The 25,557-nt window shown below is 44.9% G+C and overlaps 1 protein-coding gene across 1 annotated transcript in view; it reads right to left on the minus strand.

Moving 5' to 3' along the window:
- CCDC3 (coiled-coil domain containing 3) overlaps window positions 1-24,924 on the minus strand; it is a 105,860-nt gene extending 80,936 nt beyond the window's left edge. Inside the window, exons 1-2 of the mRNA XM_040967948.1 lie at window positions 24,476-24,924; window positions 21,034-21,208 (exon numbers count right to left, since the gene is read on the minus strand). Coding sequence (XP_040823882.1) covers window positions 21,034-21,208; window positions 24,476-24,849 — 549 coding nt within the window. The 5' untranslated portion in view covers window positions 24,850-24,924. The remainder of the gene's footprint in view (window positions 1-21,033; window positions 21,209-24,475) is intronic.
- Window positions 24,925-25,557: the final 633 nt, after the last annotated feature.

The following is a 25,557-nucleotide window of genomic DNA, read 5'->3' on the forward strand; positions in this document are numbered from 1 at the left end:
AAACCACCATGCTCTGCCAAGAGAGCTCATGAAGTCTCATTCTTCTTCGCACAGGTCCTGCAGGGTCAATCAATACATCCAACCCCCATATCCACATGGCAACAATGAGACCAAGAGAGCTTCGCAAAGTCAGCCCCTGCAAGCAGATCTTGGGAACAAAGTCAGAACTTGCATTTCCCAGCATGTAAGACTTCTGGAATGCTGCATTTCCATTTTCTCAAGCTTTCTTCCTAGCAGTGGGGTATGTTTCTATAACAACAATCCCAGGATGGGATGCGTCATGGGGCCCAAGTGGAGGTTGGCTTGATTTGCCTCCTCTTTGGGGGATAGGAAAGATCCTTTACAGAAGACCAGACCTCTTTTTGCTTCTCTTCCTTTCCACGTTAAGCAGATGATGTTTGCTCTCAAAAGGCTTGCAGGACTACAGAGTGAAACTGGTTATGCAGGGAAAGACATAGAAAATATAGAAGAAATATGGTCCCACTATGACCTCCTTCAGCCAGCTGCGATGAGGAGCTTCTTTTGCTAGTGACTGTGGCTTTGGCAAAGGCACTCCAACCGTGGGTGTTCATGAGGCTGCGTGTGGGACTGTGTTACCAGCCACTCATAAAGTTCCCATTTCAGTTACTCACCAGGTCCACCCTTTCACAACCTCCTCTTATCTACCTTGCTGTTGGGGAAACCAAGTGATGGTGAGATTACATGATTGTTACTGAGTTTTTAAAAAATCCAAGTCTGCAGAGTGTGGGTGAAAGCCCTTGGCTATGGTCATGTGCCACAGTCCAGCTGAGACCTGAGGACGCTCTGCTAAGAGAAACAAACCAGACACAGAATAAATACATAGTCCATGAGTCCACTTACAGAAGACATCTTGAGTAGTTACACTCCAAGAAGCACCATGTAGTCAAACAGTGATGTCCAGAACTGAAAGAGTCAAAACTGGGACAGGAAAATAAAGAAGTTCTAGAGATCTGATGTACCACAGTGTACATCAAGTGAAGAATACGGTAAAACATTTTAAATATTTTTAAGAGTAGATTTCATGGGAGAGGGAAGGAGGTTGGGTTTTGTTTGAATAACTAGTTAACTCACTAAATGCTTGCAATGGCCAGGGCTGGAGCCAAGAGCCTGGAATGCACTCCCACTCAGAAGCTGACTTCCTGGCTACCTTCAGGGTCTATACCGGCAAAAAGCTGGCATCAGAAGCCAGAGTCAGGAGCTGAAGGTCGGCACTCTGGCATGGCATACACATGTTTTGACAATTAGCCTGAATTCCCACCCCTTCTATGATAACTTTAAAATGATCTAACACCAATTTTTTCTCTATCTCTTCCATAAAAAGTGAAAGTAAGAAAATCTAAAACCAGAATTACCTCAATAGCAGAGCCAGCACTGTGGCACAGCAAGTAAGGACGCCACCTGCAGTGCCAACATTCTAATAGGTGCTTATTCAAATCCTGGAAGCTCTGCTTCCAATCCAACTTGCTGCTAATAAACTGGGAAAACAGAGGATGGCTCAGACGTGTTGGGAAGAGGCAACAGAGCTCCCCCCAGCCATTTGAGGGAAGATCTATCCAGGGAAGATCCCATTCTCTGTCTAACTCTGCCTTTCAAATAAATAAATCTTAAAAAAAAGGCTGATGAATATAGATGCCAAAAACAAACTCTCTAAACAAAGGATCAGGAAATGCAAGGACACAACTGTAAGGACATTTCCCATGACCATGAGGCTTGTCTCAGGAATTCATACATACATACATCCACAGAATGGAGGACAAAAATACAGGTCATGTGAATATAGTCAGAAAAGTCATTCAGCATACATTTATGATAGCGGGAAACCCTCAACACACTTAGAAGGAACAGCCGCCTCTCAATCTATCAAGGGCTTTTGTGACAAATCCAAGCATCATAATAAATGAGCAAAAGCTGAAGGCATTCCCTCCAATGCCGGCAAGGGTGTGCACTCTCACCACTGCTATTCAATGTAGTACTAGAAGTCTTAGCCAGAATAAATTGGCACAAGAAAAAAAGAAAAAACACATACGCAGACAAGAATAAAGTAAGATTATCCCCGTTTGCAAATAATTCAATACACAAAGAACCTAAAGATTTCACCAAAACACTGTTTTAACTGATAAACTCAGTGACAAAGATGTTTACCAAGATTAGTATATACAAATCAACAGCATTTTTACATGTCAATGGCAGCAAGCTTATTGAGAACAGTTAAAAAGTAACCCCATTCAGAATGGCTATAAAATTAATATCTTGGAATAAATTTAACTAAGGAAAAGACCACTACAATGAAAACTGCAAAATACTAATGAAAGAAATTGACACACAAATGGAAATATCACCCATGTTCATGAATTCAAAAAATATTGTCAAAGAGTATACTACCCAAAATGATTGACACGTTCAATAGCCGTCATCTAAATACTAATGATACTCTTCACAGAAATAGAAAATATAAAACTCATATGGAAATACAAAAGACCACAAATGGCTAAAGAAATCTTGAACAAAAAGAACAAAGCTGAAGGCATCGCACTATATCAAGATACACCATAGTTATAGTAACCCAAACAACTTGGTACCACCATAAAAACCAACACACAAGCCAGTGGAATACAGATACCAGAATTGAGTCCATGCAACCCCAGCCAACCAACACTCAACAAATATGATAAGAACATACACCGGAGAAAAGACAGCTTCAACAAACATTCCCAGGAAAACTGGATGGCCATAGGCCCAAACCAAATCTGCTTGTCCTGTATCAAAAACAGCGCAAATCGGATCAAAACCTAAACCTAAACTTTAAATTCCAAAACAACTAAAAGAAAATGCAAGATGTTGGTATATACAGGCAAAGATTTTTAGGATAAAGCTCCCCAGAAGCACAAACAACAAAGTAGAAATGGGCACATAGGACTACTTCAAGCCAAAAAGCTGCTCATCAAAGAAACAGCAAAAAGAAAGCAACAGAGTGGGAACAGTACACCTAAGCTGTCCATCTCATGAGTGTATGCGAGCATAAGGAACTTAAGAGACCAAACCAGAAGTCCAATTTTTAAAATAAGGAAATGACCTGAATAGAGATTTCTCAAAAGAAATGTTAAGTGGCCAGGAAAAAAATAATGAAAAATGCTCCGTAGCATTGGCTGTGAGAAGAATGCAAATCAAAATCACAAGCAGATATCATTTCACGTGTCAGAAGGGCTGTTTTCAAAAAAACAAACAACAATGGGAATATAAATGAGCACAGTCACTGTAAAGGATAGCACCCATGTTCATCAAACACTTAAAAGTAAATCTATAACGTGTATGTCTATCTATAAATCTGTAATATAAATGTCCTACTTCTGAATATTTACCCAAAGTAAATCAAATCAGTATACCCAAGAAATACAGGCCCATGATCACTGCAGCACTATTCACCATACCCAAGAAATGGAATGAACTTAGGTGTTTATCAATGGATAAATTCATGAAGCATGCAGTACATACACACACAGAGGGAAGGGATATTATTCAGCAATTTTTAAAAAGTGAAATCCTATATCATGACATAGTACATTAAGCTGTTGCCTGAAATGCAAGCATCCCATATGGGTACCAGTTCAAGTCCCAGCTACTCCATTTCAGATCCAGTTCCCTGTTTATATGCATGGAAAAAACAGAATGGCCCTAGTGCTTGGGTCCCTGCACCTCCAAGGGAGACCTGGATTAAGTTCCTAGCTTCTGCCTGGCCCAGTCTCAACCATACAGCCATTTGGGAAGTAAGCTGGCCAATAGAAGATCTTTCTGTATCTCTTCTCTCCCTGTAACTCTGCCTTAAAAAAAAAAATCTTATTAAAAAGCAGGGGTGGGAAGAGGAACCCTGTAATTTGCAGCAAAATGAATGGAACCGAGGTTAACACACTAAATGAAATAAGCCAATACAGGAAACCAAATGTTACATGCTCTCTCTCATACATGGCCATTTAAAAACATCAACTAAGTCTGAAGCTAAACAAACATGTAGCTGAAAATATGATTAACCATCCTTAGCCATTATGAAATTATAATTACAGTCACAGTAAAAACAATCCATAGAAAGGGAGAAAATGTTCTCAAATCCTGATAAGGTTCTAGCACCCATAATCTCCAAAGAAGTGATTTCAATTAGACAATAGAAAGGTTTCATTTCTATATGGACAAAGGACTTAAATTAACATTAAATTGCCCATAAGCACAGGAAAGATGCCCAACATTAGAGATATGCCAATCAAACCCCCAGTGAGATCACACTCGGCTCCCATTTAGTTGGCTAGGATCAGCCAGACGAGACCTGGAGAACCTGGGAAGAAATGGGTCTCTCGTGCAAGACTGAGGGGAATGGAAAATGATGGGATTGCAAAAGCAAACAGCTGGACAATTCCTGAAGATGACACAGAAATAACACATGACCTAGCAACTCCATTCCCAGTTACACATCCAAGATAATAACACATTTACATTCATGTAAAAATCCATAGATGAATATTCACAGAAACATTTTATGATGAGCCAAAGTAGAAAAAACTCAAATGTCACTCAGTAGATAAACAAAATGTAGCAGAGCAATATAATGGAGTATTACTCAACCATAAAAAGAATGGTGTCTTGATTACAGCATGGATGAAATTTAAAAACATCATGCCAAATGATAGTGGCCTGGCAGAAAAGCCACATATTGTAAGATTCTACTTATATCAAACACCAAGAATGGCTAAGTTCAGAGAGAACAGTGGTTTCCAGGGCTGGGAGAAAGGTAGAATTGAATGTAATGAAATTTCTTTTTTGGGTTATGAAAATGCCCTGGGATTAGGAAGTGATAAGAGCCATATATATGAACCTAAAAATTCTGCACTTTTCATTGCAAAAAAAAAAATTTTAAGCTACAATGAGATAGCAGCACTTACCTATCAAAACAGTCAAAATTTAAAATTAGTGGTAGCACTAAATGCTGGCAATGACACAGAAAATTGAATCATTCATATTTTTCTGATCAAGATGTAAAGGTATTGTACAGGCATTTTGGAAAATAGGTTAAAAGCTTATTTTAAAAACAAACAAAAAATGGATTTACAATACAACTCAGCAATGATACTTTTAAGCGTTTTCATGGGTACCATGACAGAATTATGTGGTAAGGGAACAGGTCTGTATCTTGACTGTGGTGGAGATTACAAAACTGTATAAGGCCTTACCTACATACGCATCTGTATACCTGATAATACATGAATAAACACAGAGACAGGCAGAGAGAAAAATGGGTTTCATCTGCTAGTGTGTCTCCCAAATGCCCATGAGGGCTAGGACTACACCAGGCTAAAAATCAAGAGCCAGGAACTCAATCCGTGTTTCCACATAGGTAACAGGAATTCAAGTACTTGAGTCTGGACCCACCTCTGAGGGATACAGCTGTCCCGAATACAGGCTGGACCAAACACCTGCCCCCTTCATTACTTGGCTTTGACATTGTACTGTAGTTACACAAAACATCCATGTTCGGGGAGATGGATGAGGAGTATTTATGACTTGCCTTTACAATGGCTTATGAATCTAATTAAATCAAAATGAAAAGTTTCCTTTAGGCATAGTTAGAACATCAGCCAATGTTTAACAATGACTGTTGGCACCAGCTGTTGCCATATGGGCACTCCACATCAGATCATCAGATCAATTCCCAGTTACCAGGCTTCCATCCAGATCCTTGCTAATGCAGCATAGGGAAGTAGCAATGATAGCTCCAGAACTTCAGCCCCTACCTCCTGTGTGGGGGATCCGGATGGAGTTCCAGGCTCCTGGCTTTGGCCTGGACCAGCCCCAGTGAGCAGAAGAATGTATGTATATATGTATGTGTCTGCATTTGAAATCTTTAAAAAGGCTAACAGTCATTTCAATAAGTCTCTGTTCAACAGGAAGAGGCAGCCTACTCAGTATAGTCAAAACCTTCCCTCTCCTTAAGCGCAGAGCTTCCAGCGCTGTACCCACTTTCTTGTGTGACCCTCTTCTTCCTCAGCACCTTCACTCCTGCCTCTGAGTCTTCATATCTGCTCTTCCCTTTCTGAATTCTTCTCTCATCTCCACCAAACCCTTCCCATCTTATAAGGCATAACCTTTTCCAGGTGAGTTAGATGCACTCTATCCACTAACCCGAGTTAGTGGCAAGTCTTAATTCTTCGATGTTGTCCAGAATGTGTGGCACAATGCTAAGAATATAGGTGGGAAACCTTAAAGATGCAGGTGGATAGATTAAAGGCCTGTGTGTATCAAGATCTTATGGGAAAAAAAAAAACAGGACATGAGCACCATTTGACTATTACTTCAGGTTAGTTTATTTTGAAAATTACAACGCTGTGAATGAAGCACTATAACAACTGGGTGCACTTCAACCTACATCACGAAAAAGAAACGCAGTTCACAATAGTCAAGTGGTAGCCAGTCACAAAGCTAGTGGTGAGACTTCACTTTAAAACTCTACTAAGTGGTGTAAAAGTTTACTTCTCCACTTATATCCCTAGCATCTCATGAGTGCCAGTTCATGTCCTGGCTGTTCCACTTCTGAAACATCCTGCTTATGCCTAGGAAGACACCAGAGAAAGGCCCAAAGCCTTGGGACCCTGTACCTGCATGGGAGACTCAGAAGAAGCTCCTGGGCTTCTGGCTGCAGACTGGCTCAGCTCTGGCCATTGCAGCCATTTGGGGAATGAACCAGTGGATGGAAGATCTGTCAATCTTTGAATCTCTTCCTCCAACCTGGACTTTCAGATAAAATAAATATGTCTTGAAAGAAAGAAAAGAGAAATAAGGAGAAAGATAGGAAGAAGCCAAGCTAGTAAGATATCCGTGCATGGCATAGCACACACTTCTCCACCTGTGGTGCCAGAATACTATATGGGCACCAATTCAAGTTCTGACAGCTTTACTACTTCCAATTCAGCTCCCTGTTAAGGGCCTGGAAAACCAGTGGAGGATGGCTTAAGTCTTTGGGCTCCTGCACCCATGTGGGAGACCCAGAAGAAACTCCTTGTTTCAGAGCGGCAGCTCCAGCAGTTAGTCATATGGAGAGTGAACCAGTGGATGGAAACTCACTCTCCTTTTCCATGTAACTTTTCATTTCAAATCATAATAAGTGTTTTTTAAAGAAAAATCAAGTTGTAAAATGCTGCCTTAAAACTTTGTCTTCAACAGGGTATTAATGAATCATGGCACAAATGTTCCCAAAGGAAGCATTAACATTTTACAAGACATGGCATTAGCCAGCTGCCTGGGGGAGGCTGAGGCCTTGCAGGAAGAGGACACAGAATGTAAATGTCTTAACAGGCAGGGCCAGAGGAGAGGATTGTGACCAGGGACACATGGGAAGGACACAGGCAGAGCTCCACTTCTCACACCTCTCCTGAATCCAGCCGTTTCTCTCCAGCACCCTGCTACTTGAGACTAGGCCTCCATTTCCTTTCCCTGGATCATCTCAGTCATTTTCCTAGCTTTCCCGGTTGGTCTCTTTGCTTCCCCATGACACCCAACAGTTCACAATTCATGCAACAACTAGAGCATGACAAAACGAATCCTTTTGATGCACACTTTACCCAGTGGCTCCCCAGAACACCAGGATCTCAACCTCTGCTTGCTCACCTCTCCCAAGAACTCCATTTTCCTCCTGTCCCACCCATCAACACCTCAATCATTCTTTCCTATTTCTTGGACACACCAAGCTGTTTTCTTCTGGAAGCTAGCTGTTTTGTTTCTTTGTTTGTTTGTTTTTGCCTAATGTGTTTATCGCTCACCACATGTCATTAAGATTTCAGCTCAGATACCTTCTCTATGTAAAGCTAGCATTATATTATGCTCTGATTCTTACCCAAGTACTTAGGAGCTTGAACCTATCTTACTGACCAATATATTGATTGATGCATTGTCTCAATCCCAACACAACACAAGCTCCTGGAAGTGAAGTTCTTTTCTTATCATATTGTATACATCCCCATGACTGACACAGATGTTTCATACACACTTGTTTATATAGAACAAAGGTATGAATGAAAATGATGAGACCACTATGCAACCTACTTCATAGCTTTGGCTAGATTTGGCTAGATGAGTGCTCTGGTAATGACAATAGGTTAATAGCTTCCACACAGATGGTAATGAGCTGCATGATTCCAGATATCTGAAAAAGCATTTTGAAAACCGTATATTGGGAACAAGTGTTTACCCTAAGCATGAAGATACCCATATCCCATACTACAATGCCTAAGTGTGGTTTGTGCCTCCAACTTCCTGCCAATGCCAACAGGCAGCAATGATGGTTCAAGTAATTGGGTCCCTGTTATCCCATGAAAGACCTAGGTCGCATTTCTGTATTTACCCCAGTCCCAGCAGATATTTAAAGAATGAATCAGCAACAGTGAGCTAGTTAACTCAGCATCTCTCTCTGCCCCACAAACAATTTTTTAGAAAAATGTACCCTTGATCATTCCAAAAGATGACCCAGATCCAGTCCTATTTTTCTCTGAAATCTTCCTGCAATAAACAAAGCCTTGGTAATCGCTTGAGGACCCTTTTGCAGTTGTTTCTGTCCATACCACTCTTGTGATAATTGCCTTTGTTGTATTGAATCTGCCATTCATCTGCATGAAGGCCTAATAAATACAGGGAGCTGTGCTAGGCCCTAGGAAGAAAGCAATAAAAAGAGTTGACATTCTGCAAATCAGATGGGCTTATATCTGTAACCACTAGGTCTGGCAATCATGACTTATATTGGGATAGGAGCCATAGGAAGAAATGAAAATTCACTAACTACATGATGGCAAAATCAGATCACTGATAAAGGAATGAAAGCAGGTGACACCAGGTCAGGGAAGGCACAGTTACTCTGTGAGCTTGAAGTCTCTCAGCTCTGGGAGAAAGAAGACCAGGTAGCAGGTGGGATGATGAAAGGAAACATGGGCCAGTAAGGTGATAGAGTAGGTGAATGTTTTGCCTGTGATGCCAGCATCCCATATGGACACTGGTAGTGTTGCAGCTGCTCCATCTGATTCAGCTCCTCTGGGAAAGCGGCAGAAGGCCCAAGTCCTTGGGCCCCTGCACCCATACTGGAGGCCTGGAAGAAGTTTCTGGTTCCCGGCTTTGGATCAGCCCAGTTCTGGTCACGTGGCCATCTGGGGAGTGAACCAGCAAGTGGAAGATCTTTCTCCATCTCCTGCTCCATCTGTGTGTGTGTGTGTGTGTGTGTGTGTGTGTGTGTGTGTGTGTGTGTGTGTGTGTATGTCCTCCTCTCTGTAAATATGGCTTTCAAGCAAAAATGAGTCTTTAGAAAAAAAGCAACAAGAACAACAACAACACAGAACCAGCAAAAACCTTAGCCAGGAGACCTCACATTTCAACGAACATGAGCCTCCACGGACTTTCCAGTGATATACAGGACAGAATCAATGCTTAGTGTTTATAGAAGCATCAGGGAAAGAAAACAGCTCTTTCTTCTCCAGAAAGGAAGATTATTTTCATGAGCAAAGTATGTATTAATTATGTGCCGAGTGCAAAGATATGTAGAGATGAACTTAAATTGCCCAAGATCACAGACAGCGCCATGGATTCAGTCCAGATTGGAAACCATGTGTGCCAGCTCGCAGCCCTGGATTACCTTCAGAAATATTCACAGCCCCTGACAACCTTACTTGTGTGACTTCACACTGTCCCCAAGAAGCCCCAGCTGCTGAGGCCATTCCACCCTCACGTCTACTCCAGTACTTCTGAAACTCTGGCCTCCAAACTGAGGTCACCCTGTTTTTTTCAGACCATTAAATATTCCCAATCTTAAGAGCTAGGCTCTATCAACAGTTTCTCCCCTCCCATTCTCCAGCTCTTGGTCCAGAGTGGCAGCAATAGCTGGGATTTTCCATGACCGTGTCAGTGCAGACTGAGATCAAAACTATTTTCAGAATAATTCCACTGTCTTTTCCACTGTGTTAACACAGACACTACTGGAACAAAAGCAAAAGTGAGTTAAACTTCTGGTCCTTCGGTGCAAATCGGGAGTTGTACCAGTGGTCACTGTGGGCTGATAGAAGACAATGGCAGTATCACAATGTACTTGTTGGAGCGGTACAAGCTATTAACTTTATCAAATGCTGCTTCTTGGATAGACATGTTTAGAGACTACTCCAGGAACCGATGGGGACAAACAAAAAGCAGTTCAGTGGCCTGCACAAGGACAGCGACCATCTCAAGCAAACACATGCACAGGACTGAATGGAGTCTAACCAGTAGCTCTCTTCACCAAGCTCCACGTTTATTTTCAAAGAATGAAAGACTAACCAGCCACATGTGCTCAGCTTTGAGCATCTGATAGACATCTTCTTCAGAAAGGCATCCAGCAAGCCTGTCACTTCAAAGCACACAAGTGACACAATGGCCTGTAACACAATTGGAGCTTTCAAGCAAAATCTCGAATTTTAGAAAAGCTGCCACAGTGAGCTTGTCTCCAAGATTTAATGACTTTCCTGATATCAGTGGTGAGATTAACAGAGTTTTTTTTATTATTATTATTTTTATTGGAAAGGCGGATATACAGAGAGGAGAGACAGAGAGGAAAATCTTCCGTCCGATGATTCACTCCCCAAGTGAGCGCAACGGCCAATGCTATGTCGATCCGAAGCCAGGAGCCTCTTCCGGGTCTCCCGCGTGGGTGCAGGGTCCCAAAGCTGGATGGGAAGCGGGGCTGCTGGGATTAGAACCGGCACCCATATGGGATCCCAGGCATGCAAGGCGACGACCTTAACCACTGTGCCATCGCGCCAGGCCTGATTAACAGAGTTTTAGACGGCAGGATTAAAGTCACATTTGGAAGATCTACACAATGCTGTGGATCAGTATTTTCCAAATGTAATAAAATCATGTGTAGATTTTATAAATCCACTCAGGGGCCCGGCGCAGTGGCCTAGTGGCTAAAATCCTTGCCTTGAACATGTCAGTATCTCATATGGGCAACGGTTCTAATCCCAGCAGCTTAATTTGCCATCCAGCTCTCTGCTTGTGGCCTAGGAAAGCACTCAGGATGGCCCAAAGCCTTGGGACCCTGCACCTGCGTGGGAGACCTGAAGCAGGAAGTTCCTGGCTCCTGGCTTTGGACGGTGCAGCATCAGCCATTGCGATCACTTGGGGAGTGAATCATTAAACAGAAGATCTTCCTCTCTGTATATCTGACTTTACAATAAAAATGAATTAATCTTTAAAATCCACTCAAAATTCAAAGGTAAGGTGTGAGTTTGTGGGCTAGTGGTTATGATGCTGATATTCCACATATTCAATGCCTACATTCCTCAGTTCAACACCTACTTCCAGCTCCCAACTCCAAGTACCTGCTTATGCAGACCCTGGTGGGTAACAACAGTGCCAGCACAGGGAACTAGGTTCCTGCCACCCATGTGGACGACCTGGATTGAGTTCCTGCCTCGGTCTGGTCTTTTTGGGTGTTTGAGAAGAAAACTTCATCAGTGTTCAGATACTCTGAACAAAAACTTACACTTGAGCATCCCTAAGACATAAGCACCTTTGTTCTCCAAATCACCTGTCAGGCCTGCCACTCACAGGGACTCCCTCAGTCGGATTGTTCCAGGATTATTTTGAAAGTTCTGGATGACCAGAATTTGCACATCCTTGTTTAGGGGCTCAAACCTCACTTGCAAAACTACAGATTCTCTCATTCCTGGTTGCTTTCAACTGTCAGAAGACAAAGTAAAACACACGATGTGTTTCCCTCTTCATGCTATAGGCAATCACCACTTGACTAGATGTTTTTAATAAGGATTTCAGCTTCCAAGTAGGGTCCAGATGCAGTAAGTTGGCCATAACCTATTGACTTCCAATCACCTGAAACTATAATCTCTGTACAGGATACAAAAAAAAAAAAAACTGAACCATAAAAAATTAAACTGGAGCAATGGAAACTTGAAGCATGGGACTATTCAGCCAAAACTCCAGGGAAAAACCCTTACTTCTCTCCAGAGACATACAAAATGGTTCCCAGTATATGGAGAAGGCCTGACTCTCATCTTGTTCCCATACTTTTCTTTTTTATGCATCCTGGCCCTAAAGCCAGCCTACTTTCACATCTGTACTGCCACAGTGGTTCAAGCAAAGAGATAACCTTCCAACCAATGGAAACTCTGGACCCAAGCTATCAGTTGATGAAATCTATTAGGCTGCTATAGGCAGAAATAGACCAAAACACTAAATTCATTTGCTGAAGTCCTAAATCCCAGAGACTCACAATATGACTGCATGACAAGACCTCTAGTCCAATCCATCTGGAATCCTTAACAGTGCCACAGCATAGTAAGCTAAACTAGTGCCAGCATCCCACATGGACACAGGTTCATATCCTGACTGCTGCACTTCTGATCTAACTCCTGTACCCATGTGCAAGACCCAGAAGAAGCTCCAGGCTCTTGGTTTTGGACTGGCCAAGCTCCAATCATTTGGGAGGGTGAATCAGTAGATGGTAGACTGCCCCCTCCTTCTCTAACTGCCTTTCAAATAAAAATAGGAGACAGAGAGACAAGGAGGGAGGGAGGGAAAGAGGGAAGGAGGAAAAGAGAGATTAGCACACATTCAGACACACAGAGGGAAGAACAATTCCCAATACATTTTGCAAGGTCTTCACTGCATGATATTCCATTGTTGATTACAAGGTAACTGTAAACCAACATTCTTTATGAATATAGAAACAGTAAGAAAAATTAGCCTGTGAAATCCAAACATACATAAAATTGGGGTTTATAATTCATTTAGTTTAGTAGTACAGACATTCATATTCCAGATTGGAATGCCTCAATTTGATTCCTGGTTCCAGTTCTTGATTGCTGCTTCTTGCCAGTGCAGACCCTGGGAAGGTGGAGATGACAGTTCAAAGAATTGGGTTCCTGCCACTCAAATGATAGACCTGGCTTGAAGTTCCTGGTTCCTGGCTCCATCCTCAGCCTTGCCCCAGTCACTGCAGCATTTGGGGAATGAGTTAGCAAATAGGGTATTTATGTGTTTCTTCATCTGAAATAACTTAAATAGATTTGAGGATCAGCAATTTGGCATAGTGCATTAAGCTGCTGCTTGCAATGTGGCATTCCATACCTGACAGATCAACTCCTGGCTGTTGTGCTTACAATCCAGCTTCCTGCTAATGTGCCTGGGAGGGCAATGGAATATAGCCCAAGTACTTGAGTCCCTACCACCCAGAGTAGGGAACAGGATGGAGTACCTGGCTCTAGCCATGTCCAGGCAGGACTGTTAGGCAGTTTAGGGAATGAACTGGCACATGGTGGCTCTCTTGCTCTTGCTGTGTGGTGTGCGTGTATTATGTGCATATGTGTGGGGTGGGGAGGGAAAGACTAAAATATTTATCTGAAAAGTAAATACGTAAAAAACAGAACTTATTATAAGAATAAGGCTGGGTAAGAGTTCTTATATATAACACCAAAAGTATGACCCAGAAACAAAGACAATTGATCAACTGGAACATAAAAATTGAAAACATCCGCTACGTGAGACATGAGCCTGTGAACAGGAGATTAAAATGACAAGTCTTAGATTGGAAGAAAATGCTTAAGAATATGTTGGACAGAGGACCGAAATCTAAAACATACAAAGAATATATATATAAACAAGATCCGATTTAAAAATTGGTAAAAGACTTGAATAGACAATTTGCCCAAAGAAAAAAACTAGGACAACAAACAGTCACCTGCCATCAAGGATCAGGGAAATGCATGTTTAGCTGCAATGAGATGCCACGGCACACCACTCAGGATGTCCACTCTGTGGAAAAGCTACACATTAATTTAAAAGACAGAAACAGAGTTCCTCTCTGCTGGCTCACTCCCCAAATAACTGCAAACGCCAGGGCTGGCCGGGGACTAATGCTGGGAGCTGGGAATACAATCCAGGTCACTGGCATGAGTGCCAGGAAACGATTACCTGAGCCATCACCACTGTGTCCCAGGTCTGCATTAGCAGCAAGCTGAAGTTAGGAGTCAGAGGCTGGCCCCAAACCCATGCTACATGAAATGGATTACCAGCCCTCTTCACTGTTTGAAAAACACCCATCCTTAATTTTTTTACTTAAGAAAATAACTGACAATACCAAGCACTGATGAGGACACAGCAACTGCAGAGTAACTCTCAGATGTTGCTAATGCAAATGCAAAATGGCAGCCCCCTCTGGAAAACTGGTTAGCATTTTTATATACAAACATACCTTTCCTGGAGAATCCAGCAATCTCCTCCTAAGCATTTCCCCAAAAGAAAGTGAAGGTTTGTGTTCATGCAAAAGGCTGATCCTATGTGCCAGAAATGACCTAAATATTCCCGCAAACACTGGCCATGCAGGTGACACTTCCTAGCAATGAAAAGGAGTGAGGTACTGATACTTGCAATGTGGAGGCATCTCAAGTCCACGGTGCTAAGTAAAAGAAGCCAAATTTACAAAGGCATTCTAGCCATTTCTAAGGCATTCTGGAAAGGGCCAATTAGGAGTGATGGTGAGCCACTCAGTGGCAGCTGGAAGTTTGGCCAGGGGAAGGGTCCGATGACAAAGGGAAGTTTGTGTTGTTCTCAGCTGTGTTTGTAATTATGCACTCACATGTGTCTAGCTTATAAATGTTTATGAGAAGTTTATGCACAGTCAAGTTAAAACTAATAAGAGAGGAGGGGTGGAGCTGGGCCATGCAGCTCTTTAGCTAAGACATTCATTTCAGGATGGCTCAGACAGCATAAGCAGGCATCAAATACATAAAAGCACACCTACCAGAGATTCCTGCCCTTGGCCAATTGGCTCACACTGCCAGACAGTCACCCACACACACCATCTCCACAGTCTCACTTCGCACACCATTGCAGCCCACATGTCACCCTTGCACTTTATGCAGAGTAGCTCTCTTGAGGCCACCAGGCCAGCGGGCACTTCTCAGGCCTGCCTCAGGCAACCACTCATCCTCCCTGGAACACTGCTCCTTTGGCTCAGTGGTTTCCTGACCTCTGATCATCCTGCATAGTGTCACTGTTCCAAAAGGCAGAGGGCATCTACTTTTCTGACTCTGTTGGGGAGCAGAGAGGGACTTTTTTCCTGACAAGGGCCATTCAGATATTTGTGACATTCATATAGAAATATGCAAAATTACCAATTAAAAAAACTTAACTTGCTATGGATTCATTGACCCTTTTTTCCCCTCCCATGAATGCAATCCTGTCTGCAGCTGGCTCGGCATGGCTACATCAAAACGTATTCTAGCATTCCCCATGTCTGCGTACTCTTGCTTTGGATATCACTCCCACCCACGATCAAGGGGATTTCAGTATTGTTGAGTCCCAAAGCTGTAGCTTCCTCCCAGAGCTTCCCTCAAGGTTCCAGAGCTCCAGGTCCAATCAGCTATTCAGAATCTGTCTCAAAACACCTTGACTTCTCATGTTCCAAATCAGACTACCCCCACGATAGCCACATTACAGCCTTTCAGTGTGACTGCTGACACTTAAAAAAATATATTTATTTTTTATTGCAAAGGCAGATATACAGAGAGGAGGAGAGACCGAGAAGATCTTCTGTCCATTGATTCACTCCCCAAGCGGCCATAGCGGTCAGAGCTGAGCCAGTCCAAAGCTAGGAGCCAGGAGTTTCTTCTGGGTCTCCCACATGGAGGTACAGGACCCCAAGGCTTTGGGCCATCCTTGAATGCTTTCCTAGGCCACAAGCAGGGAGCTGGACGGGAAGCAGGGCTGCTGGGATTAGAACTGGTGCCCATGTGGGATCTTGGCATGTTCAAGGTAAGGACTTTAGCCTCTAGGTTACTTTGCTGGGCCAGTTTTCATGTCAGGAATCCAAGGGTCATCTCTTGCCATCCCTCCTCCTTTACCATCTGAATCCAGACCATCACACACATCTCCCACATTCACATCCTGTAATGAATTCTGGTCATCTTTTATCACCTTAGCATCCATCTTCCACTAAAGCTGACCCTTCTCACACCAAGAGCATGGCGCAGTCACCCTTGACCGAGTTCCCATTTTTCTACCTCTTTGCCTTTGTGACTGCCTGCGGTCCAACCTGCTTTATGTCTTCCACTGCTCCTCCCCCACCCTGTTCCACATGGACTGCCTGAGTCACAGCCTACTCCAGCGCTCACGCCTGCCTGCTTGCTCTATGCTCCCAGTACAGCTCCCCAAGGGCACTTTCTGTGCTGTTCTAAAGGGCACTGGCACACAGGTCCCTTGCTCTGCCTCTCCCTCCTTCCCCATCTACTGCTTGCCCTGGTAGGTAGGCTCCCCTATTGTGACTGACACAACTGACCCCAAACTTCTTTCCTCACCAAGATTCTTTTGGAATGATGGCTACACTGCTGCCCAGGACACAGCATCCTACAGCAGAGTGCCTGGCTTCAGGCCCACACTCTACTTCCATTTACAGTGTCCTGCTAACATACATCCTGAGAAGCAGCAGTTAATGGCTCAAGTACTTGACTCTGCCACCCACCACAGGAGACACCAATGGAGTTCCATGATCCTGGATTTTACTTAGCCTTGTCTGGGCTGTCGTAGGCACTTCGGGAATAAACTAGCATTGCAAGATACGTGTGTGTATGTGTGTGTGTGTGTGTGTGTGTGTCCCTCTGTGTGCCACACTGCATTGGAATAAATAAACACATCTTTTTAAAAACTAAACATCTAAGATCTATGAATAGGGCCCAGTGTGGTGGCCTAGCAGCTGGGATCCTATCCTTGTGTGCCTTGGGACCCCATATGGGTGCTGGTTCTGATCCCAGCAGCCCTGCTTCCCATGCAGCTCCCTGCCTGTGGTCTGGGAAAGCAATCAAGGATGGATCAAAACCTTGGGACCCGGCATCTGCGTGGGTGACTTGGAAGAGGTTCCTGGCTTCAGATTGGCACAACCCTAGCCATTGTGGCAGCTTGGGGAGTGAACCAACAGACAGAAGATCTTCCTTTCTGTCTTTCCAACTCTCTGTATATCTGATTTCCCAATAAAAAATAAATTTTTTTAAATGTTAAAAAAGATTTGTAAATAAAGCAAAATATGGTGAAACCTGCATGAAACACTACCATTTTTGTCTGTTCTGATTTTCTGTAAGCTCAAAGCACTTAATGTCTATGCAAGAAATTAGTAATGGGAGCTCCTGGTTTTGAAAATGGGTGAGAACTGATGGACAGTATCGGAGCGAGGAAAGAACCCTTACCAGCTATCAGTTTTTCCTTTCAAACTGCAAGCCATGCCAATATGCTCTATGGGTATAATTTGAATACACATTTTAAGTGTCCCTTGCATAAACCCAGTAAATCTGGATGAACAAGAAAGAGGTATGTGGCCAGGATTGTGGTACAGTGCATTAAGCCACTGCTTAAATGCCAGCATCCCAGGCATCCTGTACCAGAGCACTGGTTCAAGTCCTCGGTGCCCTGCTCTGACACGTATAAAAGCAGTGGACAATGACCCAAGTCCAAGAGTAGGATGGAGCCCTGGCTCCTGGTATCAGTCTGGTACAGTTACAATCCTTGTGGCCACTCAGAGAATGAACAAGCTGATGGAAGAACTCTGTCTCTTCATTTCTTTATGTCACTCTTACAAATCAATATGTAAATCTTACAGAAACATAGGTATGTGACTCATCTGTTACCATTTCTAGCCTGTATCCCTGTCACTCCTAATGTTCCCATTCTGTCACATAGTGTATTAGGAGCTCCCAGGCAAGTAGTACAAAATCATTAGTTTTGTAAATGTCAAAGTAATATATAACATCAATTTACAGTCATAAACCCTGGGATCATTCTCTACAGCTTATGAAGTACTTTCAGGAGTGCTAATGAGGCCCTGACAAAGACCTCACTATATTAATTACTTTATGTCTTATAGTCTTATAGATAGCCAAGACTGGAGTTGTGAGAAACAAATGGACCTGACCAAGGTCCTTCTGGGAAGGGCAGAGCCAAACTAGGTATTGTAAGGGCCAACATTCCTGCTACTGTGGTTTAGGCACACCATCCCTCACCCAACCCCGTCATCTGTCCCCACTACAGAGAAGGAACAAGAGAAATTGAGGGCAGCAGGACCTTCCCAGATGCCTTTTTAACCCCATGACATTTGTGGGACTGGCTGATGTAAGGCCGGGTTGGTCTAGACCTGGTCCTAGGGGACAGTGCTGGCTGAAAGCAAAAAGGATCCAACTTCTGTTTTGACTGTTACACTCGCCTGGCAGGAGACCAAAGAGGAAGGAAGAATGTCCTTGGCTGGTGTGAAGTGAAGCCTGCCAGGAAGTGCTCTGTCATGCCAAGGACATCCCCCAAGTCCCATTAACACCATGATACCATACTGGAGCAGCGCTGAGCATACTCAGTGACACTAAGTTCTTGGCAACTTTTGAAAGCAAGATCGCATTTACTGACTAAGGTGTGGGTGGGGCACTTGAAAATGCTGGAAAGGCACCCAGGGTATGGGAGGGTTTTGCTCCTACAACCCCAGTAGAATGTCACCCTGGGGTGGAGGCGGGTAGAGAGTGCAACATAAGAGTTTTTCTAACATTTTCCTCTGCTTTGAACTCTTCACCTCAAGATCCACTGAGAATCCCAGATTCTTGGACTCCTACAACATAGAGGCAGCAAGAGCGAAGACAACAAAATGTGGCTCTGTATCTACAGTCTGGATCCGCACCCCCCACCTCCCAAGCCAGGAGAAGCTCAGAAAGCAACAGCCTCGACCACAAGAGCCCCAGAGCTTGCTGGCGTGTCTGGGGCATTCGCAATCTGAGGACCAGCACCCAACCAAGCAAAGTATGTGTGCAAAGTCCAGAGCCCCTCCAAACCACCTTCAGACCATGCCAAGCAGGAAGGGTGTTCTCTTTAGCAAGTCTCTGGATCCTTATTCCTGCTTGACTCTTTCTGCTGACCCCCAGGCTCCACAGGGACAGCAGTAAACACAAAGGGACCTGAGTAATAATTCCGATCCTTCCAAAAGCTGAAGAAAAACAGGATGCTTCTGGCAGATGAATCCTAGGTAGAATCAATGCTTACTTTCCCCAAAGAGAAAGTTTTAGAACTTCTAAGGAGGAATAATCATCAATAATTACTTAACTCTGGATCAATCTGAATCAATTCTGGATCAACACCTATTTCAATCACTTGAGTATGCTAAACTGTGCTAAGGAGGGCTGCATAATTCTTGAAATTTCAATTGACTGTCGGTTAAAATGTGGAAGTAGGGGGCTGATTTCATGTGGCTCCCATGTGGTCCCTTTCAAAGCCGGTAAGGAGTAAACACCAAACTCACACCCAGCTTCTGAAATGGGCTCTCAGAAGCTCAGCCATCTGCTACCATGATTTTTCCTTTCCTCAAATTCACTCTCCCACACTTTGTTATCTAGGAGGTCAAGAAGAATCAAAGGAAAGGGAAAAGGAATTCTCCCCAAGATCAACATCTGATCCACAAAAATAGATCTGCCTTCACACTGAAACTATGCTCCACAGCTTTATTGTTCTATTTTTTTTAACCTAAAAAGATGGAAAAACTTAATTCCCAGAATGTTAATAGTTTCATTATGTGACCGTTGAGCTAATAAGCTATGCAGCTCAAGAGCTTTTGGGCTAAGCTACTGAGGTATTTTTGGAATAGTATCTGATGTGTTGACATAAATCTGTTATCAAGGATCTAGTCATATAAGCAAAGCTCCCACAATAGCAGGTCCACGGGCCAAGTCTGGCAAAACTGCATCTGCAATATGCAGGAGAGGTGACTCAGGCTTGCACTTGGCACATCCATTTTAACACGGAGTGGGCAACAAACAGTAACAATTAAAGAGGGAAAAGCAACAGGTGCTTGGAATCCTGTTGACAAGCATTCAGAAAATTCCAGCAGAGCTTGGAGGCGGGTTAAAAGAGCCCAGATTATTGTCAACAGTGTCAAGCCCAAGAGCGAGCCTCTGAATGATGTTAGAGAATAAACACATTTCCTTTGTTAAACAGCCCTCTCCATCACGTGAACAGCTTTCGTCTAGGAGGAGATGGCAAGTGGGGGCCAGCAAGTGCTGGGCAGAAGCCGAAGAGGTTGAAAAGAATAAGAAGCTTACCTGGATGTTCAGGAAGGCACTTCCTTCAAACCCTTCATTTGTAAGTAAAAAGCAGGCGATTTAACACACAAAAATGGGGCTTCAAGTGATACCCATTCTAGAACCCTCTCCAGCAGTCTACTGCATTGTCCTAAAAACATCTTCGGTAGGGGACTGGGCAAAACAGGCCAACATCTCACCAAGCTAGACCCACCCCATCTTCCCTCCTACCATGCCAACCTGTGGTTGGGGCAGTGCCACCGCTTCGACAGTCCTCAAAAATTCAACCCCCGCTTCTGGCACTAGACTCCGATTGGAAGACCTTTCTAATTTCACACTCAAAACAATCACGACCCTTACATTCCACACACACTCTGGCCACTCCAAACTCCTGCATCTTAGTGGAGAACCATGGGATTGTCAGCTGTCATAGTTACTTAGTTTTATTTTTTGAGAGCTTTTATTCACTCCATGACAAGTCCTCAAAACCCTATGCCATCAGCAACAGTAATGACGATGGTCATACCAACCCACTCACACGTATTCAACTTCCTTTCATGTGCTGTGCCAAGGCATTCATCCATGAGCGTTCTTTACATACTCAAATCACATTGTATAAGCCCATGACATAGATGCCACAACTGCCTCCATTTTGAAAAAAGAAAGGAAACTGAGGCACACCTGTGCCACCCTTTATCCCACCTCATATTTTATAAGGAATCTCTTATTGAATAGCAGAGCCTCGGGATTCCAACGTTTCTGGTCCATGTTTTCTAACAGTTGGGAAAAAGGCAGAAAGACAGGGAAGAGTAACAGCCTTTGGATAAATATTCTCAATTCCTTTGACCCCAAAACTCAAACAGGATGTAACCACGCTTCTGCTTTCTCTGCGGCACGTTCTTACCCGGTTGTCTTCCTGGATCTCCCAGTCACTGGAGGAAGTACCCAGCTGCTGCCCATGGGAACAGTTGGAAAACTGGAAAAGGCTGGAAAACATCCTCCTGTTCTCCTGAGTGTCTGGAAAGATGGCATCTTGGAAATTAACTCCGTGAGGCAAGAGGTTATAGTTTTCATCCATCCTAAAGGGGGACATAAAAACAATGGAGATGTGAACTGGGCAGCCGAGGAGGGTCCGGCCTCAATCAGGAGTCACAGAAGCCTGAGCCAGCGTGGCCTGCCCCCCACCCCTCCTCCAGTGTCTCCCATGGCTCTCACTGTAGGAGTTACTCCAGGGATGACCTCTACCATTGGGATTTTCAAAAACATGAGTTTAGCCAAGGTAAAGGAGACGGTGTGTGTATGTGTGAGCATTTGTCCATTTGTGCCCCCTCCCTGTCCCCCAGACCCCTATAGACCTTCCTTCTGAAACACACAGTGCTCCTAGTCCCCTGATGAAAGGCAGGCCTGTCACAGGGACCAGGGTTCAAGTCCTGCTTTGTCACTTAATTGCTCTATAACATGAAACATTTTTTTCTCTAAACCTCAGTACATGGGCTGGTGCTGTGCTATATAGCATACTATGCTTCCACTTGAAGTACAGCCATCCCGTTTGGGCACCTGTTCATATCCTGGTTGTTCCACTTTAAAAAAAAAGATTTTTATTGAAAAGTTAGATTTATAGAGAAAAGGAGAGACAGAGAGGAAAGATCTCCCATCTCCCATCCACTGATTCACTCCCCAAGTGGCTGCAATAGCCAGAGCTGAGCTGAGCTAATCCGAAGCAGGAGCTAGGAGCTTCTTCCAGGTCTCCCACATGGGTATAAGGTCCCAAGGCCTTGAGGCCATCCTCTATTGCTTTCCCAGATCACAAGCAGGGAGCTGGAAGGAGGCAGAGCAGCTGGGATACAAACCAGTGCCCATATGGGATCCCTGTGCTTGCAAGGCAAGGACTTTAGCCACTATGCTGGGCCCCTGGCTGCTCCATTTAAGAGCCAGCTCCCTGCTAACATTCCATGCAGAGCAATGGAAGGTGGCCCAAGGCCTGGAGCCTCTGCAATTTCCTCATGGGAAATTGGGAAGAAGCTCCTGGCTCCTGGCTTTGATCAACTTAGGTGTGACCATGGTGGTTGTTTCTGGTGAGTGAACCAACGGATGGTAGATCTGTCTTTTCTGTAAAATCTGCCTTTCAAATAAAAATAAATCTTTAAAAAAAAAAAAAAAGACCTCAGTACTTTCTCAGTGGTGTTGTCAGGACTGCATTTAAAAACCCAAGTACAGCTGTTGCCTCTCACCCATGTTTTCACTTCCCATGGTTTCCATGATCTGTGGTCAACCATCCCAAATTAGAAAGTTCTTTTTTTAAAAAAAAAAGCCTATAAATATGAAAATGTAATTCTTCTATTTCATTATGAGTTACTGTAGTTAACTTACACATTAAAAACATAATAAAAGATTAAAGTAAGCACAGGCAATGCATATGTAGAAAAAAAAATCTCGTGTATATAACCTTGGTACTCTGTGGCTTCAGGCTTCATTGGGGAACCTTGGGGTGGATACGAGGGAACTGTGGAAAAGCAGAATGTGTGTAGCTTAAACATCAGTAAACATTGTTCCAGAGCCTCACTCAGCCTGACAGTTAGCTAAGAAAGTCAGGACAAAGGAAAGGCAGCTATGAGGCAAGTTCCCGTGGCTGTGCTCCCAGTCCACCTTCCCCTAACCCCCACCCCCTACATACGGAACAGAGTCTGTTCCCGTCTCCCTGGGTCCCAGAACAACACAGGCAGGATGATTTGTGTGCAGTTGTTAAGACACCTCAGAGCAAGACAACACTGGGAAAGGAAATTTGTCAGGCTTCTGTTTCACTTTGCATCTGCGCCCCCCCACCTTTTGGAAGGCAATTATAGCAAAAGACAGAGAAGCCAGCTGATCAGCGCAGCCACCAGGGGACCAAAGTCATAAGGATTAAAACCTGCACGTGTGTGCAGGTCTGTGGGATCTTTGTGCCTTGGAAAACCAAGTTTGTTGCTAAATAACTTTATAGCCAAGACCTCAGGTCTTCCCCTAAATAAAAATGTCAAAACTCCCTGCATATGGCAATACACTCCCTAAGTTCTTGCCTACTTTATTTAGAAACTATTTCCATGGCAATACTTTTTTTTTTTTAAGGAAGAGTTCAACATAATCTCACCAAACCGCTCAAGCCAACACAAAGCAGGACATGTGTTCTAAACTTAGATATTTTGGCTTCGCTGTGGAAAACACGTGTCGCCGCAAGCTTACCAATGTCTCTCTGTGGAACCGTTTTCTTTCTCAGAGGGTGAGCTAAAAGTGAATCTGCAGACCCAGGGCAGAGCCATCGCAAATATCCTCTATGTGCTGCTCACGGACCAGGAAGACTACTGGGATCACTATGAGGGATCAAGACTTATAGATGAACTCACATATCGCGTTGGCATTCTGCTGTTTGTTTCAGTCGGTCTGTATCACAACAGGAGACAACTGATAAATCCGGGGCTGCACCTGCCGTTCCCCTGTGTAAACTTCTGAATTGTCAATCAGAACAGACTGAATTCTGATGCAGATGAATTCCATCATAATCAGGAATCATTTTTTCATTAGACTTCACTGGATTCCAGGCGTCTACAAATCAGAGAGGGCCTCTGCCCGATTCAATTTCTTGACTCCTCAAACCACTGTGATGGGGGGGGGAGGGGTTCTTACCCCCAGCAGGACCCCTATAACCCTAGCTATTTTGAAAAACCTGGCAGCTGAGACAGTGAAAGCAGTGGCCAGCCAGACCACATTCCATACCATTCCCATCTTGGCAATGAAATGGTGACAGATGAGAGAGTGGATATTTGCTGCAAAGCTACCATGCACATCCCACCTTGCTTCTCACTGCCTGCAGGGGAAGAGGCCCTTGGGGATGGTACACAGACAGCTCAGAAATCAGTGAAGCTGTATTTTACAGATTGACTGGCAAACCAGCATCCCAGGTGGGAGTAGGTGGGTTCCCTATGTGGCTCTGGCTGTTGCTAATGCAGACCAGGGGGTTGGGGGGGAGCTCCAGTGATTTTGGGCTCTTGTCACCAAACTAGAGAAACCTGCGTTAAGTTCCTGGCCGGCCCCGGGGCTACTGACTACAGACAAACCAACTTTTTGCAAGATGAGTCAGGTAGGTTTTAGGAAAGCCCTGGGGAGGCTTTCCTGTAACTTTCAAGCAGACACCAGGTCACCGAGGCACTCCTGCCCCTGACTGCTGGAGCCAGGAGCCAGAGAGAACTAACAAGGGACAGGACAACTGTACAGGACACACCTTCTGCAGGACTCCCTGCAGGCTCCAGGTTAACGGCACCGCGGGGGAGGCACGCATCTGCCAGGTGACAGGGGCCAGGCGCGGGACTCACCTGAGGAAGAAGAAATAGGAGTAGTCCTGGACCACGGTGTGCGAGTGGCACGAGAAGTAGCCAAGACCGCTGAGGTTGAGCCTGGAGCCGGCGGGCACCTCCAGCATGCTGCCCCACGCCTGATCGCACAGCATCTCCACTTCGGCCGAGTAAAAGAGTCCGTCTTGGCCGGCGTCGGACTGCCATGGCAGGTAGTTATAGAGGCCGGGTACTTCGGGGTGCAGCGCAAGCACCTTGGCGTACACAATGGTCTCGGCCAGCTCGGCGCGGCAGCCCTCACTCAGGGGTCTCCACTCGGAGGGCAGCTGGCAGGCACGGGCGGGCGCCGGACGGCCGGCCAGGCAGAGCGCAGCGAGCAGCAGCGGACGCAGCATGCCGGCGGCGGGTGCGCGCTAGCCCGGGCGCATGGTGGTGTCCCGCGGGGCGGCCGCCGGGTGCGGGAGAGGCCCGCAGAGGACAGCCCTGGGCGCTCGGGCTGCTGGCGCCGCACCCGGGGGAGGTAGGCGCGCCGCTCGATCTACCTCCGGCCTCACCATGCCCGGCCTCGCCCGCCACGCTTTAAAGGAGTCGAGGCAGCGCAGAGCCGGGCGCCCGCCCCCAGTCCGGGAGGGGCGGGTCCGCGCGGGGCGGAGACCCGGGCGTGCTGAGCGCTGCGAGGCCCCGCTCCGAGCGCCCCTGTACCACTGGAATCAGAGCTTGCCCCGCGCCCACGTTGTTCCAAAAGTCTAGCGTCCTGGAAATAATTATGGTGCGCTTGCATGAGCACTGTCCTTAAGCTTTTTACATTTTCTACGCAGTTCAGGTGGAGTCCAACACACGTGAATCAAATCTTACTTTCACTTCCCAGAGGCTACCTGCGAAGTTCAGAGTGGGATAATAAACTACCTCTCCTCCTCTCACTCTCCTCCTCTCTCCTCCTCTCCCTCTGCCTCTCTCCCTCTCTCCCCTCTCCCTATCCCTCCCCTCTCTCCCTCTAGCCCTTTCTCCCTCTTTACCTCTCCTCCTCTCCATAATTATTTTACTAAAACCTTTGAGAAGAGATTCAGAGGCATTCTACCCTGCTTTTCCTACAGCTACACCTG

This window comes from Ochotona curzoniae, unplaced genomic scaffold (assembly GCF_017591425.1).
Source record: "Ochotona curzoniae isolate NIBS_2020 unplaced genomic scaffold, NIBS_Ocur_1.0 scaffold_4683, whole genome shotgun sequence".
Taxonomy (NCBI): Eukaryota; Metazoa; Chordata; class Mammalia; order Lagomorpha; family Ochotonidae; genus Ochotona; species Ochotona curzoniae.